General features: G+C 40.8%; 2 protein-coding genes across 8 annotated transcripts in view; both read right to left on the reverse strand.

Annotated features, from left to right (window-relative positions):
• Positions 1–18172, reverse strand: part of mctp2a (multiple C2 domains, transmembrane 2a) — a 38653-nt gene extending 20481 nt beyond the window's left edge. Inside the window, exons 1-16 of one of the 3 annotated variants that reach the window (XM_080027110.1) lie at positions 18039–18172; positions 16531–17487; positions 13550–13715; positions 8682–8824; positions 8495–8571; positions 8200–8317; positions 8082–8105; positions 5560–5739; positions 4732–4847; positions 4440–4626; positions 1612–1705; positions 1420–1522; positions 1098–1200; positions 886–987; positions 688–762; positions 303–422 (exon numbers count right to left, since the gene is read on the reverse strand). In XM_080027110.1, coding sequence (XP_079883236.1) covers positions 303–422; positions 688–762; positions 886–987; positions 1098–1200; positions 1420–1522; positions 1612–1705; positions 4440–4626; positions 4732–4847; positions 5560–5739; positions 8082–8105; positions 8200–8317; positions 8495–8571; positions 8682–8824; positions 13550–13715; positions 16531–17475 — 2553 coding nt within the window. In that variant the 5' untranslated portion in view covers positions 17476–17487; positions 18039–18172. Of the gene's footprint in view, positions 1–302; positions 423–687; positions 763–885; positions 988–1097; positions 1201–1419; positions 1523–1611; positions 1706–4439; positions 4627–4731; positions 4863–5559; positions 5740–8081; positions 8106–8199; positions 8318–8494; positions 8572–8681; positions 8825–13549; positions 13716–16530; positions 17488–18038 lie in introns of all 3 variants that reach the window. The other 2 variants (XM_080027108.1, XM_080027109.1) reach the window with 2 other exon arrangements.
• Positions 18173–22496: 4324 nt separating this feature from the next.
• Positions 22497–25846, reverse strand: part of mef2aa (myocyte enhancer factor 2aa) — a 59816-nt gene continuing 56466 nt past the window's right edge. For all 5 annotated transcript variants that reach the window (XM_080027882.1, XM_080027884.1, XM_080027881.1 and 2 more), the window contains 3 exons: positions 25564–25693; positions 25344–25467; positions 22497–25131 (listed from right to left, as the gene is read on the reverse strand). In XM_080027882.1, the coding sequence (XP_079884008.1) occupies positions 24780–25131; positions 25344–25467; positions 25564–25693 (606 nt within the window). In that variant the 3' untranslated portion in view covers positions 22497–24779. The remainder of the gene's footprint in view (positions 25132–25343; positions 25468–25563; positions 25694–25846) is intronic.

Below are 25846 nucleotides of genomic sequence, written 5' to 3' on the forward strand. Positions count from 1 at the left end.
TGTACAAACGCTCAAACCCCACCCCTTCAAATATACTCTAATGTCATCAGAACTGAAGGAAAGCCAAGTGGGGTTTGATTTAAAGGATAAGACACATCCATCACAAAGCATGGGATAACATAAAAAAAAACAGCCATTTATTTTCATGGGAAAAGACTGGCAGAGAGAGAACATGTCTAAAACCAAAAGATTCTAAATCACATAAAATGAAAGAGTTAAAAAACTGGGCTGCAGTGAAATGGGACAAAACTTGTTCGCCCCAAGGCTTAAAGAGAGTTCATTAACGTGAGGCAATGACTTACCAGAAAGGCTATTAGACTCCGTTGCGTGCTCTCCCATTGAAAACAGCTTTTAATGTACTGTAACGTGTACAGAACTGCCGTGCTGATTTTTCTGACCCGATATATATTCCGGGCAAGAACCTATAATTGGAACAAAACACCAGTTAGTATCATTTGATACTGGACATAATGTTTATGACTTTGCAATGAGGTTGAATCGGCTTTACAATCCTTTTTTGTTACTTGTGAAGTCAAATGTTTAAAGCCAATTAAACAAATTGGTTTGACTATGTCCGATTCAAACTGTGACCGTGGGTAGCTTTGTTGTGGCTACTTTATTAGCGTTATGGGAGGGGGAAAATCCATTTGTGGAAAAAAGTCAGCTAAAAACCTCAATGCAGATAACCTTTTTAGAGAACTTTGCGTTTCCCTCCATTAGTTTGGTTTCCTTCGGCTGAAAGGTTTTGATTGCAGCTCTGACCTGCAACACAAAAATAATAACAAAAAAAAACACCATAGTTTACTACTTTTTAACTTCACAGTGTATGATGTACAACATTATAACCTATCTAACAAGCTTGGAGATTTTTAGTTGGGATCTTACTTTGTTGTAGATAACATCCATCACCAGTGTGATGGTTCCTTTAGATGCACTTCCCAGGTTTTCTTTCTTCAAGGACAGACATGTCTCCTGCCCATTCTGAACCTGTAAGGAAAATATGTTTGTATATTATATATTAATATTTTACAAATATTAGCTCATTCAATCCTGTTACAATCCCTAGTAATATAGTGGCTGATCATAAACAAACTTACAGTCAGTAATGGAATGACTATTTTCCCCAAAACGGTTGGGGCTTTGTCTCCATTTTCATCAAAAACGGTCAACTCTATCAGATCATGAATGTCCTTAATTGGGCTGTAAGGCAAGGCAAGGCAAGGCAAGGCAAGTTTATTTATACAGCACAATTCAAACACAAGGCCATTCAAAGTGCTTTACAGGGGCAAGATTAAAATACATAAAACACATTAGAAGACATTCTTGTAACACAAGAGGTTAAATAAAATTTTTACAATCGATACAATACAATACAATAAGACAGCAGTCTTGTATTTCTTTTACAGATGTCTTACTTACAACGTAATGGCTTTGTTCCACTCCGGATTTACAGTCTTGTAGAGTGTGTGAGTTTGTAGCTTGCTGTTACCGAGCTCAACTACACAGAAGGGGTTGCTTTTCCCTGCAGATGACAAAGAAGTGTTTTATTAATTTAATTTAAAGAAAAAGCCCTGATCAGGATGAGTTAATTGTTTGTTATGGATGAATTACCGTTGAGGTCTGTTGCTTGAAGATCATTTGCCCTTATAACTTTGACCTGAAGTAAGCCAACCTCACCACAGTGCTGGTGTGTGTTCTTTAAGCTCTGAAAAATAAATAAAAAATAATCTAAAACATGTAATTGAAAATTCCGCTTGGGGCATGGATAATATATGTACCCCTTAAAATTTATCTTATCAAAACCTGTTGTGTAATAGAATTATATTAAAGCTCACATATTATGCACTTAGCTGTCAATTTATTATGGTCTAAGTAGTCCCTAATACTTATTTTTTTAGATGTTTGCTGAAAAACCCTGTTCAGATCATTTATTGTAGCAAGCCTCTATACCCTGATTGTCCTCTGGTCTCAGGATGACCTATATTTGTGCGATCTGGCTGGCCCCTCCCACCTCTCTGCCGGGCTTTCTTTATATGTCCATGGGGCTCTCCCACCGTCTCTGCCGTGCTCTCTCGATACTAGAGAGACACTGCGTGACTGCGAACACAGTGGCCCAATCTAGATCCACCCCCTACACCCTATCCCTATCCCTATCCACTATCCCTCCGTTTGCGCGTTCGTGGGGAGGGCCCGCCATATTGAGTGTCGTCCCAAACCACCGAGCCTTGAGTGTAAGTGGGTTATAAAGCCCTCGATCACCGAGTCTGCATCGATGTTGGCTCAGCCCTACGTTTCACACAGGTGTCTGCCAATCAATTATGTCCGGAATGGAAGAGCCAAACCTACAAATGAGAGTTCCATGGAGTTTGTTTCCCGAATTATAAACGAAACGTATAGCCTACTTACCTCAAACAGACATTTGATTGATTATTTTTATGCATAGCCCTAAATGACGGAACCGGAGGGTAGCCTACAATATCGGAACGAACATGTTGTTTTACACTTGTTGATTTGATTATGCCACTTGTCTACCTTTAGTGTTTTTTCGGACCGTGGATGAAGAAAATGCCCACAAGTTAATAAGGGACAGTGATTATTATTTCCTTATATTGTTAGTAAGATTTGTGTTACTGTTATTTAAAGCCGATGAGGGGTAGTAATAGCGGCGGTGACGTCAGTCAGCTGGAGCGCATGACTTTTCTTATTTATGACTACCCTTGCAGTGCATTATAATTTATGCACGCTAATTAACTGCCGCGATTCGCCGGTCGTAATGGCAGATTAACGTATCATGACAAGTGTAATACATGCTTTAGCAGACTATTGTTCTTTTCCCTGGTTTTGTATGCTGCTGTGCATGTAAACTAAAAGGATAATTAAACAGCGGATCAAACACCCGTTTTTCCACTACAGATTGAGCTGGTAAAATTGAGAATATGCAGTTAGAAAATATTTAACAACAAATAAATTATGCAGCCAAAAAAGCATGGGAGTGAGTTTGTTTTTATTCAATACTACATTTTACTCTCACATGCGTAGCCTATGTGAACGTAAAGAGTGTTTCAGGTCAAATATAAATGTGGTGGAATTGTATTTTAGGGTGAGAAATAAAGACTTAACAAACTAGTGTCTCTAGGTTTCTTCCTGTTTCTGTCTGACAAAGGCGAGGGCTTGCCAAAGCCGCACCGTTGTTATACCCTCGCCCTTAATGATCGAGTGGCACTTCACAGCCGCGAGTGTGACTCCACAGCGAGTGACACTCGCTCACGGAGTGGGAGTGCCTAGGGAGTCAATTGGGATTGGGCCAGTGTTTACCCGGAGCTAAACCATAGCTGGTTGCTTGTCCCAAAGCTAATAGCTATACACCAGTCAGTCAAAACTACCAATAAAAATTATTATTTTATTTTAAAAAAAAGCACAGGTAGCTTCCTATCCGTTGTGTTATTAAAAACGAGGCATTATTAGACTGCAAGGGGAAAGCTAAGTTAGTGTATTAGGAGCAAAACTTGGTGCTACAACCGAAGCTACATGGGCGCTAACGCTAAAAATAAGACTCAGACGATTTAAACCAGTGAAAACAGTAGCTTCAAAGTGTGATTTCTACAGGAATATCTTCCCATCCTTTGTCATGTTAAAAACAAGTCATTTTCAGACTGCTGTGGGGAATATAAACAGCGTGTTATGAGCAAAAGCTGGTTGCTTGTCCCAAAGCTAATAGCTATACACCAGTCAGGCAAAACTACCAATAAAAACTATTATTTTAGTTTCACCGTTTAAAAAAAAAGCACAGGTAGCTTCCTATCCGTTGTGTTATTAAAAACGAGGCATTAATAGACTGCTGTGGTTGAGATAAATTAGTGGAGTATGAGCAAAAGCATTCTGTGTTGGTGTATGTAACATTCAGGCTGTACTAAGGGCATCTTGTCGCTTAGCGGGGAAAACAACATGGCTGTCGCTCGGAAAATTTTACATCGGATCTCGGGGCCGTGGACCAATAAGAAATGGGGGGGTGGGGTTATCATAGACTAGTGCATGGTGGACGTTTCTGGGGGGAAGCATGGACATATAAAGAAAATATGGGGATGTGGCTGTGCCGACTATTACGTAATAGTCGGCGAGAATTCTGACTGGAGTATATTGGGGGGGAGGGGTGGGGGTTTCAGAAAGGGGGAGAGTGAGAAAAGGAGAGATTGTTATTTTTTTATATATTTTGGCAGTCTCTAGGCACACCGTGGACCCATGGATATGTTAGAACACATTTAAAAGGTGCATTTAGCATAATATGTGACCTTTAATGTTATTGTAAACGTGTCCACCGTCACTTGCTGAATCAGCTGACAGTACGATCTAACTGAACTATAAATGGCAGAAAGATGTTATACCTATATTTGGGGACCCCTATGTTTACATAAAAATAAACTAAAACAAAGATAACTTACAAATTTCTCCACAACTTGGCTTCTCTCTTCAGGCTTCTCCAAAAGAGCTGTTTCAATGTCAGAGATGGACACTCCCCAGCACGGTCTGAGAGTGACCAGAAACACCAGCCTGCCCTTGCCTGGGTCCAGCACATGAGTGAAGAGCTGCTTCTCGTTAAATGGAAGCCTTGATAGGTCAACCTCAAACCTGAGTCGCATAAGAAAAATAGTCGATTGTAACATGTTCTGCCAAGTAGTTCTGTGTAGGAGCCCATGTGAGTAAAATGAACACTATCCACCAGGAAATACTCACATGCCCCATGATTCCTCAGCCTTCCTCCCCCTCTTTGAGTACACCTCTACCTGCAGAGGGTCTGGGGTATCCTCAAACTGATTGAAGTCAAACTGCTCTCTCCACTGGGGATTGGCCTGAATGCAAACGCTCTGGCAGTAAAGACACAGATTCAGCACATACACTAACATGAAGACACACTCTCTCTCACACACACACACACACACACAAACAGACATTGACGCAATGTCAGGTCTAATGCATTATCAGACTGAGCAGCTACTGCATGACAGGTGGATTAAGTCCTCATTCAGTCCAGCCAGAACGAGGCAGGAGAGGGAGAAAGAGAGGTGTGTTGTTCGTGTCTCTTGTTTGTGTGCGCTTGTATGTGCACACCTCAGTAGCCACTCTGGGATTGTAAACACTGACAGCTTCCAATTAGAATCAGCTTTGTCCAACAAACAAACAAGCAGAGAGGAAAGCAGAGACGTTTACAAAGAAATAACACGACAACACAAGACAAGTGCACCATAGAATCATCAGTGGGGGATGGGGGGGAGGGGGGGGGGCAAGTACAGGTAGATGAACAGGGGCATGCTGGGTATGCAAATGAAGGCAATGAAGCCCAGCACCCGAAGCACAGGGAGAAGTGAGTGGCAGCCTTGCCCATTCTAATGAGCTGCCTCTGCCATGGCCCAGTGAGCCAAGGTGGAGGTGAGTCACTGACAGGCACCTGCTGCGAGAGAAGCAGGGAAGTAAAGAGATAGGGGCTGGGAAGAAGAAGAGTATAAAAGCAGACATTAAAAAGGGAAAGAGAAGGTTAAAAAAAAATTAAAAAACGAGTAAAACCTTGCTCTTGTATTTCTGATCACCGAGGCGAAAGCGGACATAAATGTCCTCGTGACCATGCTTTGGCAGGTCCAGTCCCTCAACCAAGGTGACACCGAGCACCCCGGTCCACATCCGGTTCTTCTTCTGATTCTTGGGTGCTTCTGCCGACCGCTGGGGTGTTGCGGCCTGGTTCTGCTGCTGGGGGGCAAAGATACACAAAAACAGTTACAGTGTGTGGGAGTTCTGTGTGCTCCCCTCTAGTTCACCTGCTCCTGCCTCGGCCCTGGCACCTCATCATGTTCACAGAGTGTATGAAAGTAGGACAAAGGTTTACACTATACAGCACATCTCTGTTGGAGCACATTAGCACATCTCTCTACTGACAGGCGAGCCACACCACGGAGGCTCCTGTAGAGAGAGAGAGAGGGAGAGGAAGAGAGGAACGTCAGCGAGCAGCCAGATGTCCCTGGCTGTGACAGTCCCACTCATCACTGGCTCCCAGACTGAGTGTGGGGAGGCAGGACACTTGGCATACTGCACCAGAGACAGCAGGCAACAGTGAGTAATGATGCAAACCACACAGCTCTCTCCCATCAGCAAATTATGCATACATGCCGTATGTATATGGCGCAGCATCGGAGTTTACTGCACGTGGGCAAAATCATTCGATTTTAATTTTAACCAACCAACAAGTTTTTTCTGCACTAGTGAATCTACGAAGCTAACAAAAGTGTTGTGCATTCGAGAACTCGTGTGAAATCAAGGACAAGGCCCGGCAAAATAATTCCCCTCCTCCTGCCGTGGTTCACAGAGGGAGTGAGAGCGAGAGGCCTTGATACGTGTCCATGTTAGAGTTCCCGTGAGGCTGTGCGGTGATAGGCCAGGGCTGTAAAAACAAACAGCAAAGAGGTTGTGTAGGGCTGACTGTAATTAAAGAGCAGGGCCGTAATCTGCTTCTAGCCTCTTTGATTGCCCACCTCCTTTCCACTGCCCCGGCGACGCTGCTTCAAACAGCCTCCACTACAACTCCCCTGCCACTCCGGCCCCTCCTCTTCACTACAGGGTCACAACCCACATTGCCACCCAATCCGGGGGGGATCAAAGCACATCTCAGGGACCCGAATTAACATGGAATACCACAGGCACAGCCCTATAAATATCAGCCCCCTTCAAAAGAAAGAGGAACAGAGGGAGTGGAGAAGCGATATAAAACAGGCCTCAGCCAAGTCATCCCAAGTGTTTATCTTGGACACATTTCTATCTCAGCGGCCAATAAAACAATTCCACTTAACTGTAAGTGGCCCCTAAAGAGAATCTATTCCTGGTTCTAAAAGGGCTGTGCGATTGCTTCCATATGGTGGGACAGCATGGGGACAAGCGCGATGAGCTCAGACCCAGGTCCATTTGGCTGGTACCTCAGCACTGTCCATCCACAGCTGCGATATTACATCCTAACATCTGGGTTATTGCCCGCTATGCCTGGGAATTATCAGCGTTGCCGATCTTAGGCATCCCACACTGGCAACATGCCTCGAACAGCCGAGCCCTCCCTCCCACTTCTCCCATACGACCCCCTCCTGTTTGAAACACTATCACACAGCAGAGTTTTTACTTAGGCACTTGCCATTCCCTGTATCTGTGGTGGTAAACACACAGGGAGAAAACTATGTTCTGAAAGAGGGGGAGTAGAGCCGTAAGAGCTGGGTATTCAGCACTTCCAGGATAGGTGTTAAATGCAATAAGATATTGTACGTTTGACAAAAATGAAATGGGGGGGAAAAATGACATTGTTACATTGTTAAATTAGCACTGTGATTTCGGCAAGCAGAACATTGTGAAGAGTCCCATTGCACATGTTTGTCTCCCTTTGAGTATCTTTAACCATCTGCAGTGGATAACCTACAATGTGTATGAAAATGGTTTAATTCTTTTGTCATCTAATTTCAAATTGAGATTGTCTACTAGACCATCAAGAGACTGCACAGTGGCAGATGTAGTGACTACATAGGTGTGAATATAAACCCACTCGCTGCAGTGTGATACCCAAACAGCAACCCTCCTATTTCACACTGCATCTAATTACAGCTGCAATATATCGAAACCCACTAGAGAAGAGATGGAACTTTGTATACTACAAATCCAAATACTGCTCTGTAATACGCATCTAAGGGCTCTTCCGAGACAACATATTCAGTCAATATTATTATTTTTGATTTGATCAGAATGTAATATTGTACTGTACATGTTTCACAGCAAATTAGACTAATGAAAATAATATGCATTGCAAAAAAAGGTTCAGGATAAAACCACAAAAGAAATAGGCTGTACTGAAACCAAGGTTACACACAAAAGCCTAAGTCCTGAGCATACGCCTCATTCTTTGTTGCACCATATTACAGTGAGCTACTGCCCCCTAGTGCCTTAGATTGGGGGAACCGTGAGCACTGCCATGTCAATGACAAGTTGAACGAGGACTACTAATGGCATTTCCGATACAATTTCAACAAAGCAAGTTTATGTAATGATGTAAAAATCCATACCTTGTTCTTTCTTTGTGGCCATCTCTATGGAGGGAAAATACACAAATCAGAACAATTCGGGAAAGACTAAGGTCATCAACTGATTCAACAAATATTTGAGTAATAATATCACTCTTACAGCAGGGCTTCTTTTGATGGTGGCATCTCTAAACATTAAGCAAATGTCAACAAAAACGACTCCCATGTCAACTTCTTTACTTTTTGGATCCTCAAGATGCAACTCCATTTCATACGTTCTGTGAAAAGACAGAGGGATATGGAGATTAAAAATGAGGACCACTTTTCGATATCGTTATGAAAATTAACAAACTGAAATTTAAATGAACAAAATGTATATGTTACCATATGTACATATGTGCGCACGTGCACGCACACACACAAACACACAGATATATGTATAAAATATTCCTCACTTGTACAGTTCAAGACTTTTAAGGGGAATAGTGCTGGACCCCATGAACAAATCAGTAGTCCGATTCTTATCATACACCTATAAAAATATTAGAAACATCGTTAGTATCATAAAGAGACATTGTGTGCTCCTGTAAGAAGCCACTCGTGCATTGTAACAAAATGCACTTCCATTCAAACAATACCTACCCGAACTTCAATGATATGCTCTCTGTCTCGAAGGGCATAGCTGAAGGACTCATTCCACCGTGGATTCAGGTCTTTATAAATCACTTTTGTTTTATAGAGCTGTTTTCCTTCAAGTTTGAACTTCACATAAGGATCACTGGTACCTTATTTTAAAAACAAAAACGAGCAGATCAGCAAGATAATAGGTGGCAATTATCTTAAGTGTTACGTTAATATACAACCACCGTGTATAAACACTCATTTTATAGCACTCTATTGTGAAAGTTAATTATTGAATGTCACTTTAAAAAAAAAACTAGACTGCGTATTAAAACACACATGAACAAATATACACACCCTTCCCCCATGCTGGTTGTGTGAGAGAATGACATATGTGAAGAGGAGGTACACCCCACACAAAGCAAAAACAGAGGGACGTAGCTGTTTAATTGTGAAAGAGTAAAAACACTCGCCAGCATGAGGCAACCAGAAACCAAAATCTAGAAGCAACCAGTGTTAATCTCCCAAGCCTGTTACGAAAGTCTGTCTGTGAGTGGAGTGGGGGTATGGGACTTCTTTGTTTCTGCAATTGCATGCAGATTGGCCAAAAAATTAAAGCCAGTCCCATGCCTTCATTTGTATAGGGGAATAAAGGGGTGCTTGAGAGAGCCTGCAGGGAGGCTTGAATCACATGACAAAGGCCCTGTGGGGATGGGCTGTCAGGCCTGTCAGCTCCCCACTCCAAATGAACATCTCGCAAAGGCAGGCAGGACCCACAGCAGCTCCACCCTGCCAGCCTGTGACAGGGAAACCTCCAGGCAACTTGACAGGAGGAGAATGTGGCAGCTAGCAAGGAGAAAAGCTCTGGCATGACTGAGAACGGTGACGATGGAAATTAATGGGAAAAAAGGGAGAACAAAACCAAGGAGTGGGGGCTGGTGGCGTGGGTCCTTTCAGAATATGTAATGACAATGTATGCTATTGGTGAGCCTTTGGCACGGTGTTGATTGTTGGGCAAACAGTGGAGAGACAGGGGGCGTGTGGGGATTGCATCATCATGGTGCCATCTTGTCAGGGAAGGTAAGGTCTCAACTAGCAGGGAGTAGGGCACTGTGGGTCTCCTGCCACCATGAAGGGGGAAAAAACAGTTGGGCAATAATCTAAGAGGAAAGTCCTTTCACAGCTTCCCTGTAAGCTGATTAGATCCAAGATATAAGAGCTAGACCATGAACCACAACACAGCCATAGGGTTTACATTTTCAGTTAGATAAGATTGATGTTACTTTAAAATACTGTTGTATTGGGGCGCCCTTAGCTCAGTTGGTTGGGTGCCCCCCCTACCCTCCCCTCTGTCTCTCTGCACTATCAATAAAGCATAAAAATGTAAAAAAAAAACAGTAATACACTCATCATTACCAAATTTAACTTTAATTTTAACTAAATTGTTTTTTTTTATTGGGCAAATAAAATAGTATGTAAATAGCCACACTTAGAACACCACAAATTAATGTATCATATGCTGTAGTTTCACTTATGGCAAGACATACATTTTCTCATATGTTGTAGTTTCACTTATTGCCACATGAGGTTGCTGCTTCCCCAAAGTAAACGTTATAATTCCCACTTGTGCCTCTGTACATCTCTCTCGCATATCACACATATTGTAAAAATAATAAATCAATCAGTTCTAATGTGTTTAAATTAAAACCATCTTTCAAAGTTCATGCGCATTTCCATTAAGATATGACAATTCATAATTGTAACCCAGTTACCAATCTAGGTGCATGTATTATAATTAACAACATACAGGTGAAACTCGAAAAATTAGAATATCATGCAAAAGTTCATTTATTTCAGTAATTCAACTTAACAAGGTGAAAGTAATATATATCATAGACTCATTAAATGCAGAGTGAGATATTTCAAGCCTTTATTTGTTATAATTTTGAAGATTATGGTTTACAGCTCATGAAAACCCCAAATTCAAAATCTCAGAAAATTTGAATATTACATAAAATCAATAAAAAAAGGATTTCAAATACAGAAATGTCGGCCCTCTGAAAAATATAATCATGCATATGTACTCAGTACTTGGTTTGGGCCCCTTTTGCACAAATGACTGCCTGAATGAGGCGTGGCATGGATGCTATCAGCCTGTGGCACTGCTGAGGTGTTATGGAAGCCCAGGATGCTCTGATACCGGCCTTCAGCTCGTCTGTGTTGTTGTGTCTCATGTCTCTCATCTTTCTCTTAGCAATGCCCCATAGATTCTCTATGGGGTTCAGGTCAGGAGAGTTTGCTGGCCAATCAAGCACAGTAATCCCATGGTCATTGAACCAGGTTTTGGTGCTTTTGGCAGTGTGGGCAGGTGCCAAATCCTGCTGGAAAATGAAGTCAGCGTCTCCATAAAGCTTGTCTGCTGTAGGAAGCATGAAGTGTTCTAAGATCTCCTGGTAGGCGGCTGCGTTGACTCTGGACTTAATAAAGCACAGTGGACCAACACCAGCAGATGACATGGCTCCCCAAATCATAACAGACTGTGGAAACTTCACACTGGACTTCAAGCATTTTGGATTGTGTGCCTCTTCTTTCTTCCTCCAGACTCTGGGACCTTGGTTTCCAAATGTGATGCTAAATTTGCTCTCATCGGAAAAGAGGACCTTGGACCACTGAGCAACAGACCAATTCTTTCTTTCTTTAGCCCAGGTAAGACGCCTCTGACGCTGTTTCTTGTTCAGGAGCGGCTTAATGAGAGGAATTCGACATTTGAAGCCCATGTCGAGGATCCGTCGGTGTGTGGTGGCTCTTGAAGCAGTAATTCCAGCCTCAGTCCACTCCTTGTGAAGCTCCCTAACACTTTTGAATGGTCTTTTCCTCACAATCCTCTCCAGGCTGCGGTCATCCTTGGCTTGTGCACCTTTTTCTTCCACACTTTTTCCTTCCACTTAGCTTTCTATTAATGTGCTTCGATACAGCACTTTGGGAGCATCCAACTTGTTTTGAAATTACCTTTTGAGTCTTTCCCTCCTTGTGGAGGGTGTCAATGACGGTTTTCTGCACAACTGTCAGGTCAGCAGTCTTCCCCATGATTGTGAATTCCACTGAACCAGACTGAGAGACCATTTAAAGGCTCAGCAACCCTTTGCAGGTGTTTTGGATTAATTGGCTGATTAGAGTTTGACACTTTGAGTCTATAATATTGAGCCTTTTCACAATATTCTAATTTTCTGAGATTTTGAATTTGGGGTTTTCATGAGCTGTAAACCATAATCTTCAAAATTATAACAAATAAAGGCTTGAAATATCTCACTCTGCATTTAATGAGTCTATGATATATATTAGTTTCACCTTGTTAAGTTGAATTACTGAAATAAATGAACTTTTGCATGATATTCTAATTTTTCGAGTTTCACCTGTATATCAACAACCTACGGAACATCTAAATACTCATTTTCCACATAAATAATAAAATTCATGGACCGGAAACCCATGAGATGGCATTACTGTGGCATTCTAAAAAAAACACAACCTTTTCACCTTTGATAACTTTATTAATTCTAGTAATCTTAAATTGTTTTTCAAGTGTGTAAATACCGGTAACCATGTGTCACCAATGTTGTCTGAATTGGCCATCAGACGTCAGAGCTCTAGTTGTGCAAATACACGAGCCTCCATCAATGGTGATTGTCTTGTTCCCATGTACAAGACATCTTTCGCCCAGTCTGTTTTCTCTGTAAAAGGGGCAAAACTATGGAACCTCTTGCCCACGAATCTAAAACTAGAAACTAACAGCAACACTTTTTACAGAGAACTTAAACAACGGCTCAAATCAAATCAACAGTGCTCACACAAAAAATGTACAACTGGTTTATTGTTTCATCATGCTGCCTTTGTTTTACTCTATGTAGCCTACAGTATGTATATATATTTGATTCATTATATTGCTGCTCTGCATTTTTACTCTTTTAATGATCAGTTTTTTAATAAGTATTTGATCTTGTTTCTGTCTTGTTTAGTTTATTTTGTTGTTTTTAAAAAGCCTCCTGTGGACAGGTGTTGTAAACTAGCATTTATGCTAATACACTGTAAACAATGCATCTGGTTCGTCCAATGACATTGTCATGTCCATGTCCAAATAAAATCTACTAACTAACTAACATCAAGCCTAATACATCAACACAATTATTTATATGAAAACTTGTGGGATGATGTGAAGAAATAACAACTCTTTTTGAAAATCTATAAGCTGTGTTTAGGGGGGAGGCCCATCAAGCTATGAGTGAAAAATTAACATCTGATTATTTAAATCAATGTACATAAATGTATCATTAAACCTGAACCATTTCAAAGTCAGCTGTTTAGCTTAGTTGCAATCCCATTGTTTTCATGTAGGCCTACTGATCATGGTATTCTCTTTTATAAATGCTTTTGTCATACTGGTCTGACTGCATTATTTTTTGTGAACGCCAATTCACAGGAGACATCGTCCTCACAAGTGAACAGAAGCATTGAATGAACACAGCCCATCTTGCCTTCATTAACGACACCACATTTTCCAATTCACACACTCCTAACTGCCTAATTGTCTTATAAACACAGCAAGATTAACAAGATGGACACGCACTGCATGATTCATTTAAGACTCATCCTTCTAGGTGTAGCCAACAGCCAACAAGTAAAACAAATAGTTAAAAAAAGAAACGTGATATGGTATCTCTTGATCTGTACTGATCTATCAATGGTGTTTCATAACCATTTTTCTGTTAAGAAAACTGTTTGATTTATGTTTATAAAGATGTGTTAAGCGAGACAGCCTATTAGTCAAGTACAAGATGTGACAAGATGTGACAGCCTAGATTTTATAGAGCTTCAACAGATTGTAGACCTACCAGAGCGCTTGTTTCGTATGACTAGGTGTTTTCCCCGCTTTATGTTGACATCCAGGAGGTATCTCTGGAATGAGCAAGGTACTTGGACATCAGGTCCTGCTGGTTCACAGATTTCCAAAGGATCCTGCAAATTTTCCTCAAAGAAATCACAGGTTTCGCTGGACCCCTACATAGGAAAAGGTTGCAATGAGATTTAATGAAACATGAGAATACAACATCCTAGTCTTGTAAAAATGGGAAGATGTATCTGTGAGTAATACCCCATGGCTTGACATGTATGGCTTCAAATGCAAAAAGGAACTTTAAGTATTCCTCATGACAATAGAAAATGTATTTAAGAGACAAAACCAATGGTAGCAGATAGCAGATCGTGAGGAGATATTAACATATGTTGACAAGTGATTTTGACAATAAGCATTCTTCTGAATTGCTGACTCAACCTTCACCTGTACCTGTTGCTTATATATATATATATATATATATATATATATATATATATATATATATATATATATATATATATATATATATATATATATAGGCATTGTGTGAATACTTTATATTCCTTCTGTGACAGTACAATTTAGTCTACTGGTGCAACATACAGTGGAGGAAATAAGTATTTGATCCCTCACCGATTTTGTAAGTTTGTCCACTTACAAAGAAATGAGCGGTCTATACATTTAAAGATAGGTTTATTTTAACAGTGATAGACAGAATATCAAAAAGAAAATCCAGAAAATCACATTAAAAAAATATATATATTATTTTGCATTTCATTGAGTGAAATAAGTATTTGATCCCCTACCAACCATAAAGAATTCTGGCTCCCACAGATTGGTCCTCGTGCTTTAAAAAAGTATTCCTAATCTCAACTAGTTTCCTGTATAAAACTAGAAGGAAACAACTGTTGGTGTGATTATTCGAAAATGAAAGAAAAACTAAATGACCATCAATCTCCCTCGGTCTGGGGCTCCATGCAAGGTCTCACCTTGTGGGGTATCAATTATCATGAAAAAGGTGAGGGATCAGCCCAGATCTACACAGGAGGAGCTTGTTTATGATCCCAAGGCAGCTGGGACCACAGTCACCAAGAAAACCATTGGTAACACACTATGCCGTAATGGATTGAAATCCTGTAGTGCCCGTAAGGTCCCCCTGCTCAAGAAGGGACATGTACAGAACCGTCTGAAGTTTGCCAATGAACACCTGAACGACTCAGAGAATGCTTGGGAGAAGGTGAAGTGGTCAGATTAGAACAAAATCAAGTTCTTTGGTATCATAGTGACTCGCCATGCTTGGAGGAAGAGGTATTCTGACTATGACCCCAAGAACACCATCCCCACATTCAAGCATTGAGGTTGAAGCATTATGCTTTGGTGGTGCTTTTCTTCTAAGGGGACAGGTGGACTTCACTGCATCGAGGGAACTATAAATGGGGCCATGTACCATGAAATACTGGGTGACAACCTCTTTCTCTCAGCCAGGTCCGTAAAAATGGGTCGTGGATGGATCTTCCAGCACACCAATTACCCTACAAATACAGCAAAGGCAACAAAGGAGTGGCTCAAGAAGATACACATTAAGGTCATAGAGTGGCCTAGCCAGTCTCCGGACCTTAATCCAATAGATCTGTGGAGGGAACTGAAGCTCAAGTGACAGCTTCGAAACCTTAAAGATTAGGAGAGGATATGCAAAGAGGAGTGGTCCAAATATCCTCCTGAGATGTGTGCAAACCTGGTCATCAACTATAAGACACGTCTGACCTCTGTACTTGCCAACAAGGGTTTCTCCACCAAGTAAGCAATGTTTTGATCGGGGATCAAATACTTATTTCACTCAATGAAATGCAAAATAATTTCTATCTTTTTTATGTGATTTTCCTTTTGATATTCCTTTTGATATATACAATTATAGACCGTTCATTTCATTGTAAGTGGGCAAACTTACAAAATCAGTGAGGGATCAAATACTAATGTCCTCCACTGTATCAAAACGCATCCTCAGATTGTTGGTCTTGCATGTTAAGTGACCATCTTGGATTTGACTTCATACAGCCTTAGTGTATAAAACGAAAATAAGCCCAATGTTCCCGTTTGTTTAGATGCCTCTTAGATATACAGTAGAAAACCAGTTGAAAACCTGTGTTACTAGTAAGGGGGAATGTGGCGTGGAGAGCTGCAAAAAGTTTTAAAAAAAAACATACTGATAACATCTTACTTTGCCTTACTGTTGACATGTTCTACTGCTCTCGTAAGTCAAATGGAAAAGTAAGATGTTAGCAGTATGTTTTTTTTTACTTTTTGCCACATTCCCCCTTACTAGTAAAACATGTTTTCTATATCTAAGAGGCATCTGAACAAAAGGGAACAATAGCCTTATTTTCATTTTATACACCAGAGCTGTATGAAGTCAAATCCAAGACCAACAATCTGAGGATGCTTTTTGATATGTTGCACCAGTAGACTAAATCGTAACTGTCACAGAAGGAATATGAATCATTTAGTCAATGCCTATATAGAAGCAAGCAACAGGTACAGGTAAAGGTTGAATCAGTAATTCTGTAGAATGCTTATTGTCAAAATCACTTGTTGACCAAATCAGTTAATATCTCCTCACGATCTGCTACCTGAATAGTATGAGCGCTGAAAGAAATTCACAAAAGGGTAAACAAAGGGTATGTAAACACAAGGGGGCCCAGTGTAGTCAGCAACATGCCCTTTTACAGAACCCAGGCTGTGTAGTAACACTGGAAGTTTCTTTCTACAGCGCACCGTAAAAAACAGGTAGAGGATCGTGAGGAGATATTCATAGATTTTGACAACAAGCATTCTCCAGGATTGCTAACTCCATGCCATTCAGCATATAAAGGCTAAGGACAAAAACATACCATAACACATTACGTAACACATCACCAAAGGCTTCAGATAAGAATATAATCCTCTTTACATGTAGTTCAATAAACTAGTAATAAAACTGACCTCTGCTATTTCTTCACGGCCCTCTTCAGAATGGGTTTCTTCTTGAGTCTCTTCTATGAAGAACTTCCTCATCGAAAGTGGAGTGCATGGTTCTCCTTCCAGTTCCTCCAAATCTGTCGTCCAGGGCATGTCGACTCGCTCCTCAATAGGAGTGCCACATGCAAAGTCCAGAGAGGTACCATCTGCACTCTCTTGAGGAGTACTTAAAGAATCTAATATTAGAGACATTCTATCTACATTTGCTCTGACTGCTGGCGGAGTCATTTTTTCAAATGGTCGCTGTCTCTGCTCAAATGTTATGGTTCTCTTTTCTTTGTAAGGGTTCACTTGGTCTCCCATTGAACTTGCTCTTGCCAATGCTGCAGCAAGAGAACCTGCACACACACTCTCTGTGTCTTCACCAGAAACTCTCTCTGTTGGGGTGTCTTCCCTAGAAACTGGTCTTGATGAAGGAGCAGGTGCGTTGGTATTAACAATTCTTGGTGAAGGAGTAGTTTCAAAAGAAAATATCTCTGAGCTTGAATTTGAATTTGTCATACCATCAGGTTCCTCATAAAGGGTCAGTGACTCCACTATTGCACTTCTTCGTTGAAAAGCAGCAGCTGTGTACACTGCGGGAACTCTTTGACGAGTTTCTGGTACTGAAAGGGTGAGCATCTCTGCGAAAAGTGGTCCATCAGCGATATAGCCACTTGCAACAGAATCAGTATCACTGACACCAGGGGAATTGCCAAAGGAGATGGCATCAGAGTCATCATTGGATGCCAAGCCACTGTCTCTAAATGCTCCACCTGGTACAAGCCTTAGGTCTGGTACAGAAAGACTGCGTCGATGGGCCAAGTTCCGGCCCTGCTTGGCTAGTGCCTTCCTACCTGGCTTTTTCAAGTTGACAAACTTAGGTTTCTTGCGAAAGTTGTCCAAGAAGTTCTTTTTCTTGGGATCCATCTTTACCTATACCTTTCAAATTAAAACAAAACTGTGATTACAAGGTCCCTTATGTACATGTGTACAGGCCAAAATAAATGCAGAAATGTATTCTATGTACAGTAGACTAGGATCATGAAAAATACATAAACTACAACAGCCAAATGTAAAATGTACAAAAGGTAGCCACCGATTACAGTTATAAACACACATAACAAATGTTGGCTATATGTATGTACACTTAGTTTTGAGAGAAAATATTGAAAACTCGATTTATATTTACCTAATCTGTAATACATTATAGAGGACTTGTCAACATAAATGGGCAATACAACATATATCTCTATTTTTGGTATGCCATCTGAATTATTGTCATACTAGACTGTACCTACTTTTGACAACTTTCAGTTGCTACCTACAATTACATGTACTTCCGATATACCAAAAGTTGGTGGCACGATACATTATCACAAGAAAAGAATGTAGGCCTATCATAGACAATTTCTGAATAAATTACTTCCCCTGAACTTTTCTACATGGCATTACATCCTGAAAGTATAATGTAGGTAAAATGTGTACTTTACCTGTCCCAGCAAATCCACACACTGAGTCAGTAAACACCGAGAGCGGCAGTAAACGTCTAGAAAGGCAGCTCAAACATCCTAACTATGATGAAAAATGGGGAAGTGTTTCAGGCAACACAACATGTAACTTGTGCCTTCCCTGCTTGAAGACAACTTTGAACACAAGTGATTGGTGGAGAGGCCAAACAGGGTGAAACTAGCCATACCAGTCTCACAGGGTGAGTTTCAACGACACACAATACCACAGTTAAGTGCTGTGTTCCTGCCCAATTCTTTCTACCGGGAGAAACTACATAAAGTATCACTTCAGGTGTGTGGGCTCAGAAAAAAAAACTGATGACAAATAGTGAACGTATTAAGACACTGTAGTGAGAGATCAAACACACTGAAGCACTACAATTATGACGAAACAAGTCCTCACAGTACAGCAGGATATACAGGCCGTTTAATTGCCTGCATGCCAGTCTGTTCCTTGTTGATTTGAATATTTGGCTGTTTATTTGCATTTGTGAGGCTATTTGTAAGTTTTAGGACTTGTATGCATTACACTTCCTCTAGTGTGTGTTCTCTTATAGGACAGAGTGTTGGAAGAAATTACTTAATGCCATAATCTAGCCTAATTCTACAATACAACTGTCCTTCTTGTCCGTCCAAAACAGTCCCAAAATACTGCTGATTGATTCTACAACATGACTTGTGGCATAGGAAATGTTGGCTTTCTGTTCATCTTATCTCATTCTTGATCTTCAGCGAGGATCTGGCGCTCGGTGGCTGCCTTGTCATACCAAATTCCATTTCTTTCACACAGCCCCATATTTGTTTACAGTGGAACATGGTTTAGCCTAAGCTCGTCAAAAGTGAGCATTTGTGTTTGCAAAGTATAAACTCAAGCTTTCTGTCCACACGTAAGCCAATGCAACAGACCTACTGGTGTTCACTCTATCTCTCTCTCTCCCTAACTCTCTCTCTCCTTGTGTGTGCCCAACACTGGAGACTATATGACAACAGATGTGTTTGAGTCTGGACTGAGTCTAGTTCAATATTTGCTGATGTCTTAAGGAGATCAGGCCCACATGAAAGAACCCCAACTTGGCTCCCAGTTGAAAGGCAGGGCTGGGGATCTGAACAGGGCAAGTCCCTATGGCAGGTGGCCTGTCGCCCTTCTTCTCACACAACTCAAACATCCCAAAACCCTGCTCGGTTACTCTACACATGCACACTGGACCTGTTCCAGCTTGCAGCCCAGCTGGCTTGATGAACGGGAAGCCAGGAACATGCACTCGGGGACAAATATACAGTGATGCACACGCAAGACTTCAAAACAACCATGAAAGATTGAAGACTACACAGCTGACCTAAAATCCCTGTTTGTCTCAAAGTGCTGTACGTTTTGCTATTTAATTTACTTTACTTAACAAACATTACAACTGTATTAAAATATAATAAAATATAGGCCTAGGTCAGGGGTGTCCAAACTACGGCCCGCGGCCCGCTTTTTATTGGCCCGCAGCCGATTTAAAAAATATAATGTAATATGGCCATTTGAAAAAAACCCACTAGTGCAGGGGTGTCAAAACTGATTGATTGGCCCGTGGCACATTTCTAAAATATAATGTAATATGGCCCTTTAAATTTTGAAATAATTTAAATGCACTCATTATATTAAAAAGAGCACCAAGCCCATCCCAGGAGACCCTGCATAATATTTTATTTTAAATTAATATTATTATGGAAAATCCATATGTCCTTCTCCAATAGCTTCTAATTCATCTGACACAGTGTCTCCATTTTTTTCATACAAAATTATTCAGCTTTAGCCTCTTAATTTCCCTCTCAAAGTGCACCAGATTCATGCATTTCACTTTAAAAACTTAAAAAAATCTCCCGGGGGGGCCTTGGAGGGCCGGGATCTCGGCTGGCTACTATTTTCACCCAGCTGGACATTGGACACAAAAGCAGAAAACACTGGGTGTATCAATGGCATTGAACAAGAGGGGGAATGTATCTGTTTAATGTGCAAGTAAAGTGTTGCCGTAAAGGAGGATTACAATTTATAATTAATTCATTGCATGTTTTCTATTCTAAACTAAACTAAAAGTAAAACAGGAGATCCGATTCTGACTTTTCCAGTTTGTATAGATAGGCTATATTAAAGCAATAGGCTAGCCTACTAAGTAGTAACACCAAAAGTGACACAAAAAAAGTAGGATAGAGAGCTTTGATTTATTTTTAGGCTAACTTTACCTTGCTGTTACTGTTGGGGTGTAGGCTCTAGTAGGCCCTAATAGTCAGTCGGACTTTTTCCCAAAGCGGTGACAAGTTGACAACAACAAACGATACCCCAAACCATGAAGTAACTTGTGCTTAATGAGCGCAAACTACATTTCTCATCTTCGATTTCAAAGCCCATTTTCACATGTTAATGCTACGTTAATTGTTAAATTCTTGTTGTTGAGTTAGTGCACACACTTGGGCGCTTATGGATAGGCTGATAAATCCTATTTTAAAAGAGCTAACCCAACAGTATGCTGCCCGAAATAATACTTCTGTTAGTTCCAGTTGTTTTGACCTGTTAGCTTCACTGTTTTAATTTACCAACTTACCTTTACACGAGCTACAGCATGTATGAACCGTGATAGGCGTATTGTGAAGAGGCCACACTAACCTACACTGTGTATTGAATTGTATCGTTTTACAGTGCCCCCTGCTGGCGATATAGTGGAAATGCATGAGCTCGTTGCAGAAATGCTTAAGGAAGTATCATTATTAGCCTACATCTCTTTTTCTTTTCCTACACATATGTAGGACATAGACTGAAGATAAGAGGAACAAGCTACAATACGGATTCGAAAGTCGTGTGTTTTTACAGCCTACTGACAAATGGCCTACATATTTATTTATACTGAGATAAGATTTTAAATGCAGCACTTTTGCTTGCAATGAAAATTGTTCACACTGTAGTTGGCCTAGTACTAATTGTTATTGATATACTATTTACACAAGGAATCAGAGTAGGCCTACCTCACCCCCACTGCATGAAGCCATTAGTCCAGTATGACACCCTTTCAGTAAAATGAGCAGCATTCTTTTTGTACACGTTCTGAGAGCGTTGATTTCATGTTATAGTATGCCAAATGATTGAACAATCAATACTAATTGCTGTCGGTTCAGTGTGTATAAATGTGTGGTGGGAAAAAACAGTGGCCTCAGTGCACTGGCTGATGCATGCAGTGCAGTCAATACAATGCAATTGTAAGCTAAGTTCAAAGATGAATAGACATTGAGTTCAGATTGAGCATACACTGAGGTGTTTAATAAAGTTGACAGTTTCTACTGTTTGGGACTTCACAGGAGAACAAATTCTATGTAAGAGTTGTTTACTTCATTTTATACAGAATAAGAGAGATAAACTAAATTACACATTAAAAGCCAATATTTGTACTTTTGTGAAGAATACAAATGTTGTACAACAATATCTAGCATAGTATCTTAATTGTTTAATAAAAAGTTCACTTGAATATTTATCGTATGATGAAAATAAAATAACACGTTCAAGGGAAATACAATGTAGATTAACTTAAAATCTCTTTCGATTTTTGAAACAAATAATTTCATAATTGGCAACAAAGTCCAGCTTGTGCCGCCAAACGGTCTGAGCGTTCAAACCGAAAACAGCTTCTTTAGTTAAGTGAACTATCAACTACAAACACTTACCAAACACATAGTTCTGTTTATAAAAGCCATGAAGCAAAGCAGTGTACTCTTACACAGCAAAGTGAAGAAAAGTCCTCTACAAAGGTTCACTGATCACCCTTTCCTTTCACATTCATCAGTTGTGGACAACTGGGAAACAGACCAAAAAAGAGAAAAGCATATCGTTGTGCATTCACCATGCATTTTATTGTGCAAATCCTTTCTGAGAAGAGGCAGGTCTGGTCAGGTTTGAGTGAAATCTGCATTGTCTTTTCTATTTTAACTGAGAGATAATAAAGGAAAAAGTTAAATTTTTCTTCTTTGGGATAAGGCATTTCCTAACTGCATATACTGTAGAAAGAGAAACTACAAAATTCCCTGATATGTTATCAAGTGCTAAAGTATGTGCTCAACACTACGAGGTGGTGCTGCCAAGATGGGCAGACAATTTTTGTTGTAGTCATTTATTATTGCTATTTCTCACCAGCTGTGTCATACTGGATTACATGGATTACGTAAAGTATGTCTACCAATGTATATGAACATGAAGAGAGAGTGCCCCTGGGGTACCAAACCAATAGTTTAATAAGAATATATTATGTAATTTAGTAGTCCAGCAACATTCAGTTGTTGCACTTCAGGAACAATACGTTAACAGTCAACCCTCAGATGCTCTTCTTCCTTATGTTAAGTGGACTAAAGTGAATTGACATCATATTGGGTGTATGTCATGTGAATTGGGGCTGTAACTGCATAGATAATTACGTGTGTGTGTGTGTGTGTGTGTGTGTGTGTGTGTGTGTGTGTGTGTGTGTGTGTGTGTGTGTGTGTGTGTGTGTGTGTACTGAGAACTATCACTGAGCTGAAGATGGGGCGGGACATAAAATAAAACCCTCAGAAAAACACACAGCAGATATGCCATGGTGAATGCAGAGCGATACCTTTTTCTCAGATACAGCAAACTTCTCATACAAATGTGTGCAATCCAGCAGTGAGATTGAAGTCAGTGACATGTGTTGTTGATGATGTTATGAACTAGCTTCTTTAATGATGTTGAAAGAAATAAGTCACAGCCCCCCCCCCCCCTTTTTTCCCCCTTATGTCCCTGCAGTGTGCGAAAAGACAGGCTACAGCCTCGCATTGGAACACCTTATTATGTGTACATGACTTCAGCACCTTCAGAGTTTTTTTATTTTAATTTGACTTATCTGGCTCCTCAAGTTCCTAGGCCTATAGTGCTTTTAAAGTAATGGGGTATTAACGTTAGAATTTCTGACGCCAATTAAGGAAACATGAGTATCTTTGTACATTATCATGACTGAGATTTTGAGTGGACTGTGATATTTACAACAAGATGCGGGCACGGGCATGTTCGGTTTTCTGTGAAGGTCAGCAGCCACTTGTGCCATGTTTATGTCATCTGTGAAATTCCATGAACCAATAACAGGATATTGGCAAAGAGCTTGAGAGATGGCTTGTCTTTCAGGTGAGCAACATGCAATAACAATAGATTATTCTTCAGTGTGGTGCCGGGACCTTGGGACTGGAAGTTGGCAGTGTATTCAGCGGCTGCTGGTATACAACTAAGACAAGCTAACACAATAGGAGGGAATAAACCCCTATTTCCCCTAGCCTTGTGATCATCCTTCCACAAATATGAAAATAGTGAAACTTCAACCTCACGTCATTGTTATAGCAATGTCTACTGGGCACACAGTCACCACTGATAAAAGCAAGGGAAAACAAATTGACCATCTGGAACTCAAACACATGGGAGGTTATGTTGTATATTCAATTTAGAAGAGGTAACAAGTTTACAAATTAACAAATTGGCAAATATTGACGAGTGAATGATCTACTTTTTTTAGGGTCTACTCTTGTAAACTTGGCTGTAATCCACAAAAATATACTTTTCTTGAAAATGGTGATCGTACAGTACATTTCGGTATTGTACTCACACCCTGGTGATACATATTATAGTCGTTATTTACACAGCAAAAGAAAATGTTTGGCTCAAATTGTCAATCGTACAAACAGAACAGCAAATGTTCATGGCTTTAGATATCGCTCCTAGATCTGGCTGACATGACTTGACACTGTTTCCCATAGAGCACGGTAGAAATTAAAACTGTAATCAGAGAAATGGTGCGTTGGAGTGAATTGTTCAGAAATAGTAGCGACTGTACAAAACGACACAAAAGAACAGCTTTGGCTTATATTACTGATGAACTGTTACACAAACGTGGACGTGTTGATTTTATCACCAGCTCAACTGGACAGATTCGCATTATCTTAATTGCACATTTATAAATCCTACTCTTTTAAATTATAAAATGGATAGTATGTCATTATTGCATTCAATTCGGTTGCTTTTTTTCTATTAGCTCAAACTGTATTGTTTCATTTATTCACTGCAGTAGTCTCAGCTGCTGCAATTATTGACTGTGTGATCAAAATTTGTGCATTTTAATTAACTCCATGCTGTCGTTATCCTCTGACCAACTTAATCGATATGTTAGAGGAGGCCACACCAGATGAGGGTCTTGTATGGTTACAGCATGATTTCAAAAGATAGTTCTTGCACTGAACATCGTATTTATGGGTCCTCACCCTGAAAGCAACACAACTTTCTGATTGTTTGCAACTTTGCAAGCACAACAGCGATAACAGCAACTAAATGTAAGTGTCTGACTAGACCAGTGACTACAATAATCTACTGCCTATTGTCTTCAACAATTTTTCTTTGAACATCTTTCTTCTGCAAACGTCATCTGAATTGCACCAAGTACCTGATACCACCCGATACAACTGAGATTTTTCAAATCTTTACTAAAATCAGTTTGAGAATTTTTACTTTAGATATGTCCTGACATTATAACATTTGCCACTCTTGTCTTGCAAATTAAAAGGGGCGTTGAATAATAGTATCGTAATGATATCTCTAAGGACCCTTTTGCTCTTTTCTTTTATCTCCATGTCTAACCCCTCTCTCTCTGACTGACTGACTGACTGACTGGCTGGTGACTGGAGGCTTGATCGGGGCTCTCTCTATGTCACCCATGTGTCCATGCGCAGGCGCTTGACCGAGGGGCTCTCTCTCTCCTCGGAGCCGGCGGGGGCCCTGCCCAGCCCCAGGGAGGGGTGGAAGTCCGGCCGATGATCCTCGCGGTCGCTGCCGTCATAAGAGCTACACGAGGAGCTGAGACTGTCGGCAGGGGAACGGCCCAGGACATCTTGTCGGCTGGAACCTTGCTGCGGCTGCTGCTGCTGCTGATGATGATGGGGGAAGCCAGAGGGGGTGACGCGCTCCCGGGGCGGCGAAATTGGCTCGGACTTGATGTTTAGGTTCTGGCTGGTGTTGATGGAGAGGTTGGAGCCCTGAGGTAGGTGACCTCCACCACTAACGGGGAAAGAGAGATATGACATTTCAGTGTTTAGTGCTCTAAAAAAATTAGATAACAAATGTAAAAAAAACAATGGTGAAAAAGCTGCAGGAATATGTATTAAGTGTGATTCAGCACGATATCACAGAGCACACAGTGGGTGTTGCGTTTATGTGCGGGCGTCTGAAGAGAGAGAGTGTGTGCCTTTGTTTGGAAGTGCGTTACTCACACCAAAGAATTAAGAGCTGCCTGGCCTAGTTGATGCTGTTGCCATGCCGACATGGAGCCCAGTGAGAGCCCAGGAGAGCTGAAGCCCTGTAGGGAGGAGATCTCTGCACTGCTCAGGGTGAACTCTGTAAAAAAAGCAGGAACCAACTGTGTTTTAGTGCAAACAGTCACGGCTGAGGCAGGTTGTTTTGATTGTGATGGGAGAGCAAGGCGAGACTCACCAGCAGGGTTGTAGGAGGTGGGCATGCCTGAGTAGACCAGGCCCTGTGGGGGTAAGCTGGGGGTGGTGACGGACACTACCGGTGTGGCCAGAGGCTGGTTGGACTGGGAGCTGATTATCCTGTGGGTGTTCTGGAAAACACAAAAAGAAAACACAGGAAATGCATTAGCCCAACATATAGAACTCAAAAAACACCAAAATCTAATATTGACATACAAAAATGTTCACATTTTATTAAGGGCCAACCATTTACATATCCAATATTTACACACTTTGCGGTAATG

This window comes from Ammodytes marinus (assembly GCF_949987685.1).
Source record: "Ammodytes marinus genome assembly, chromosome: 5".
Classification (NCBI taxonomy): Eukaryota; Metazoa; Chordata; class Actinopteri; order Uranoscopiformes; family Ammodytidae; genus Ammodytes; species Ammodytes marinus.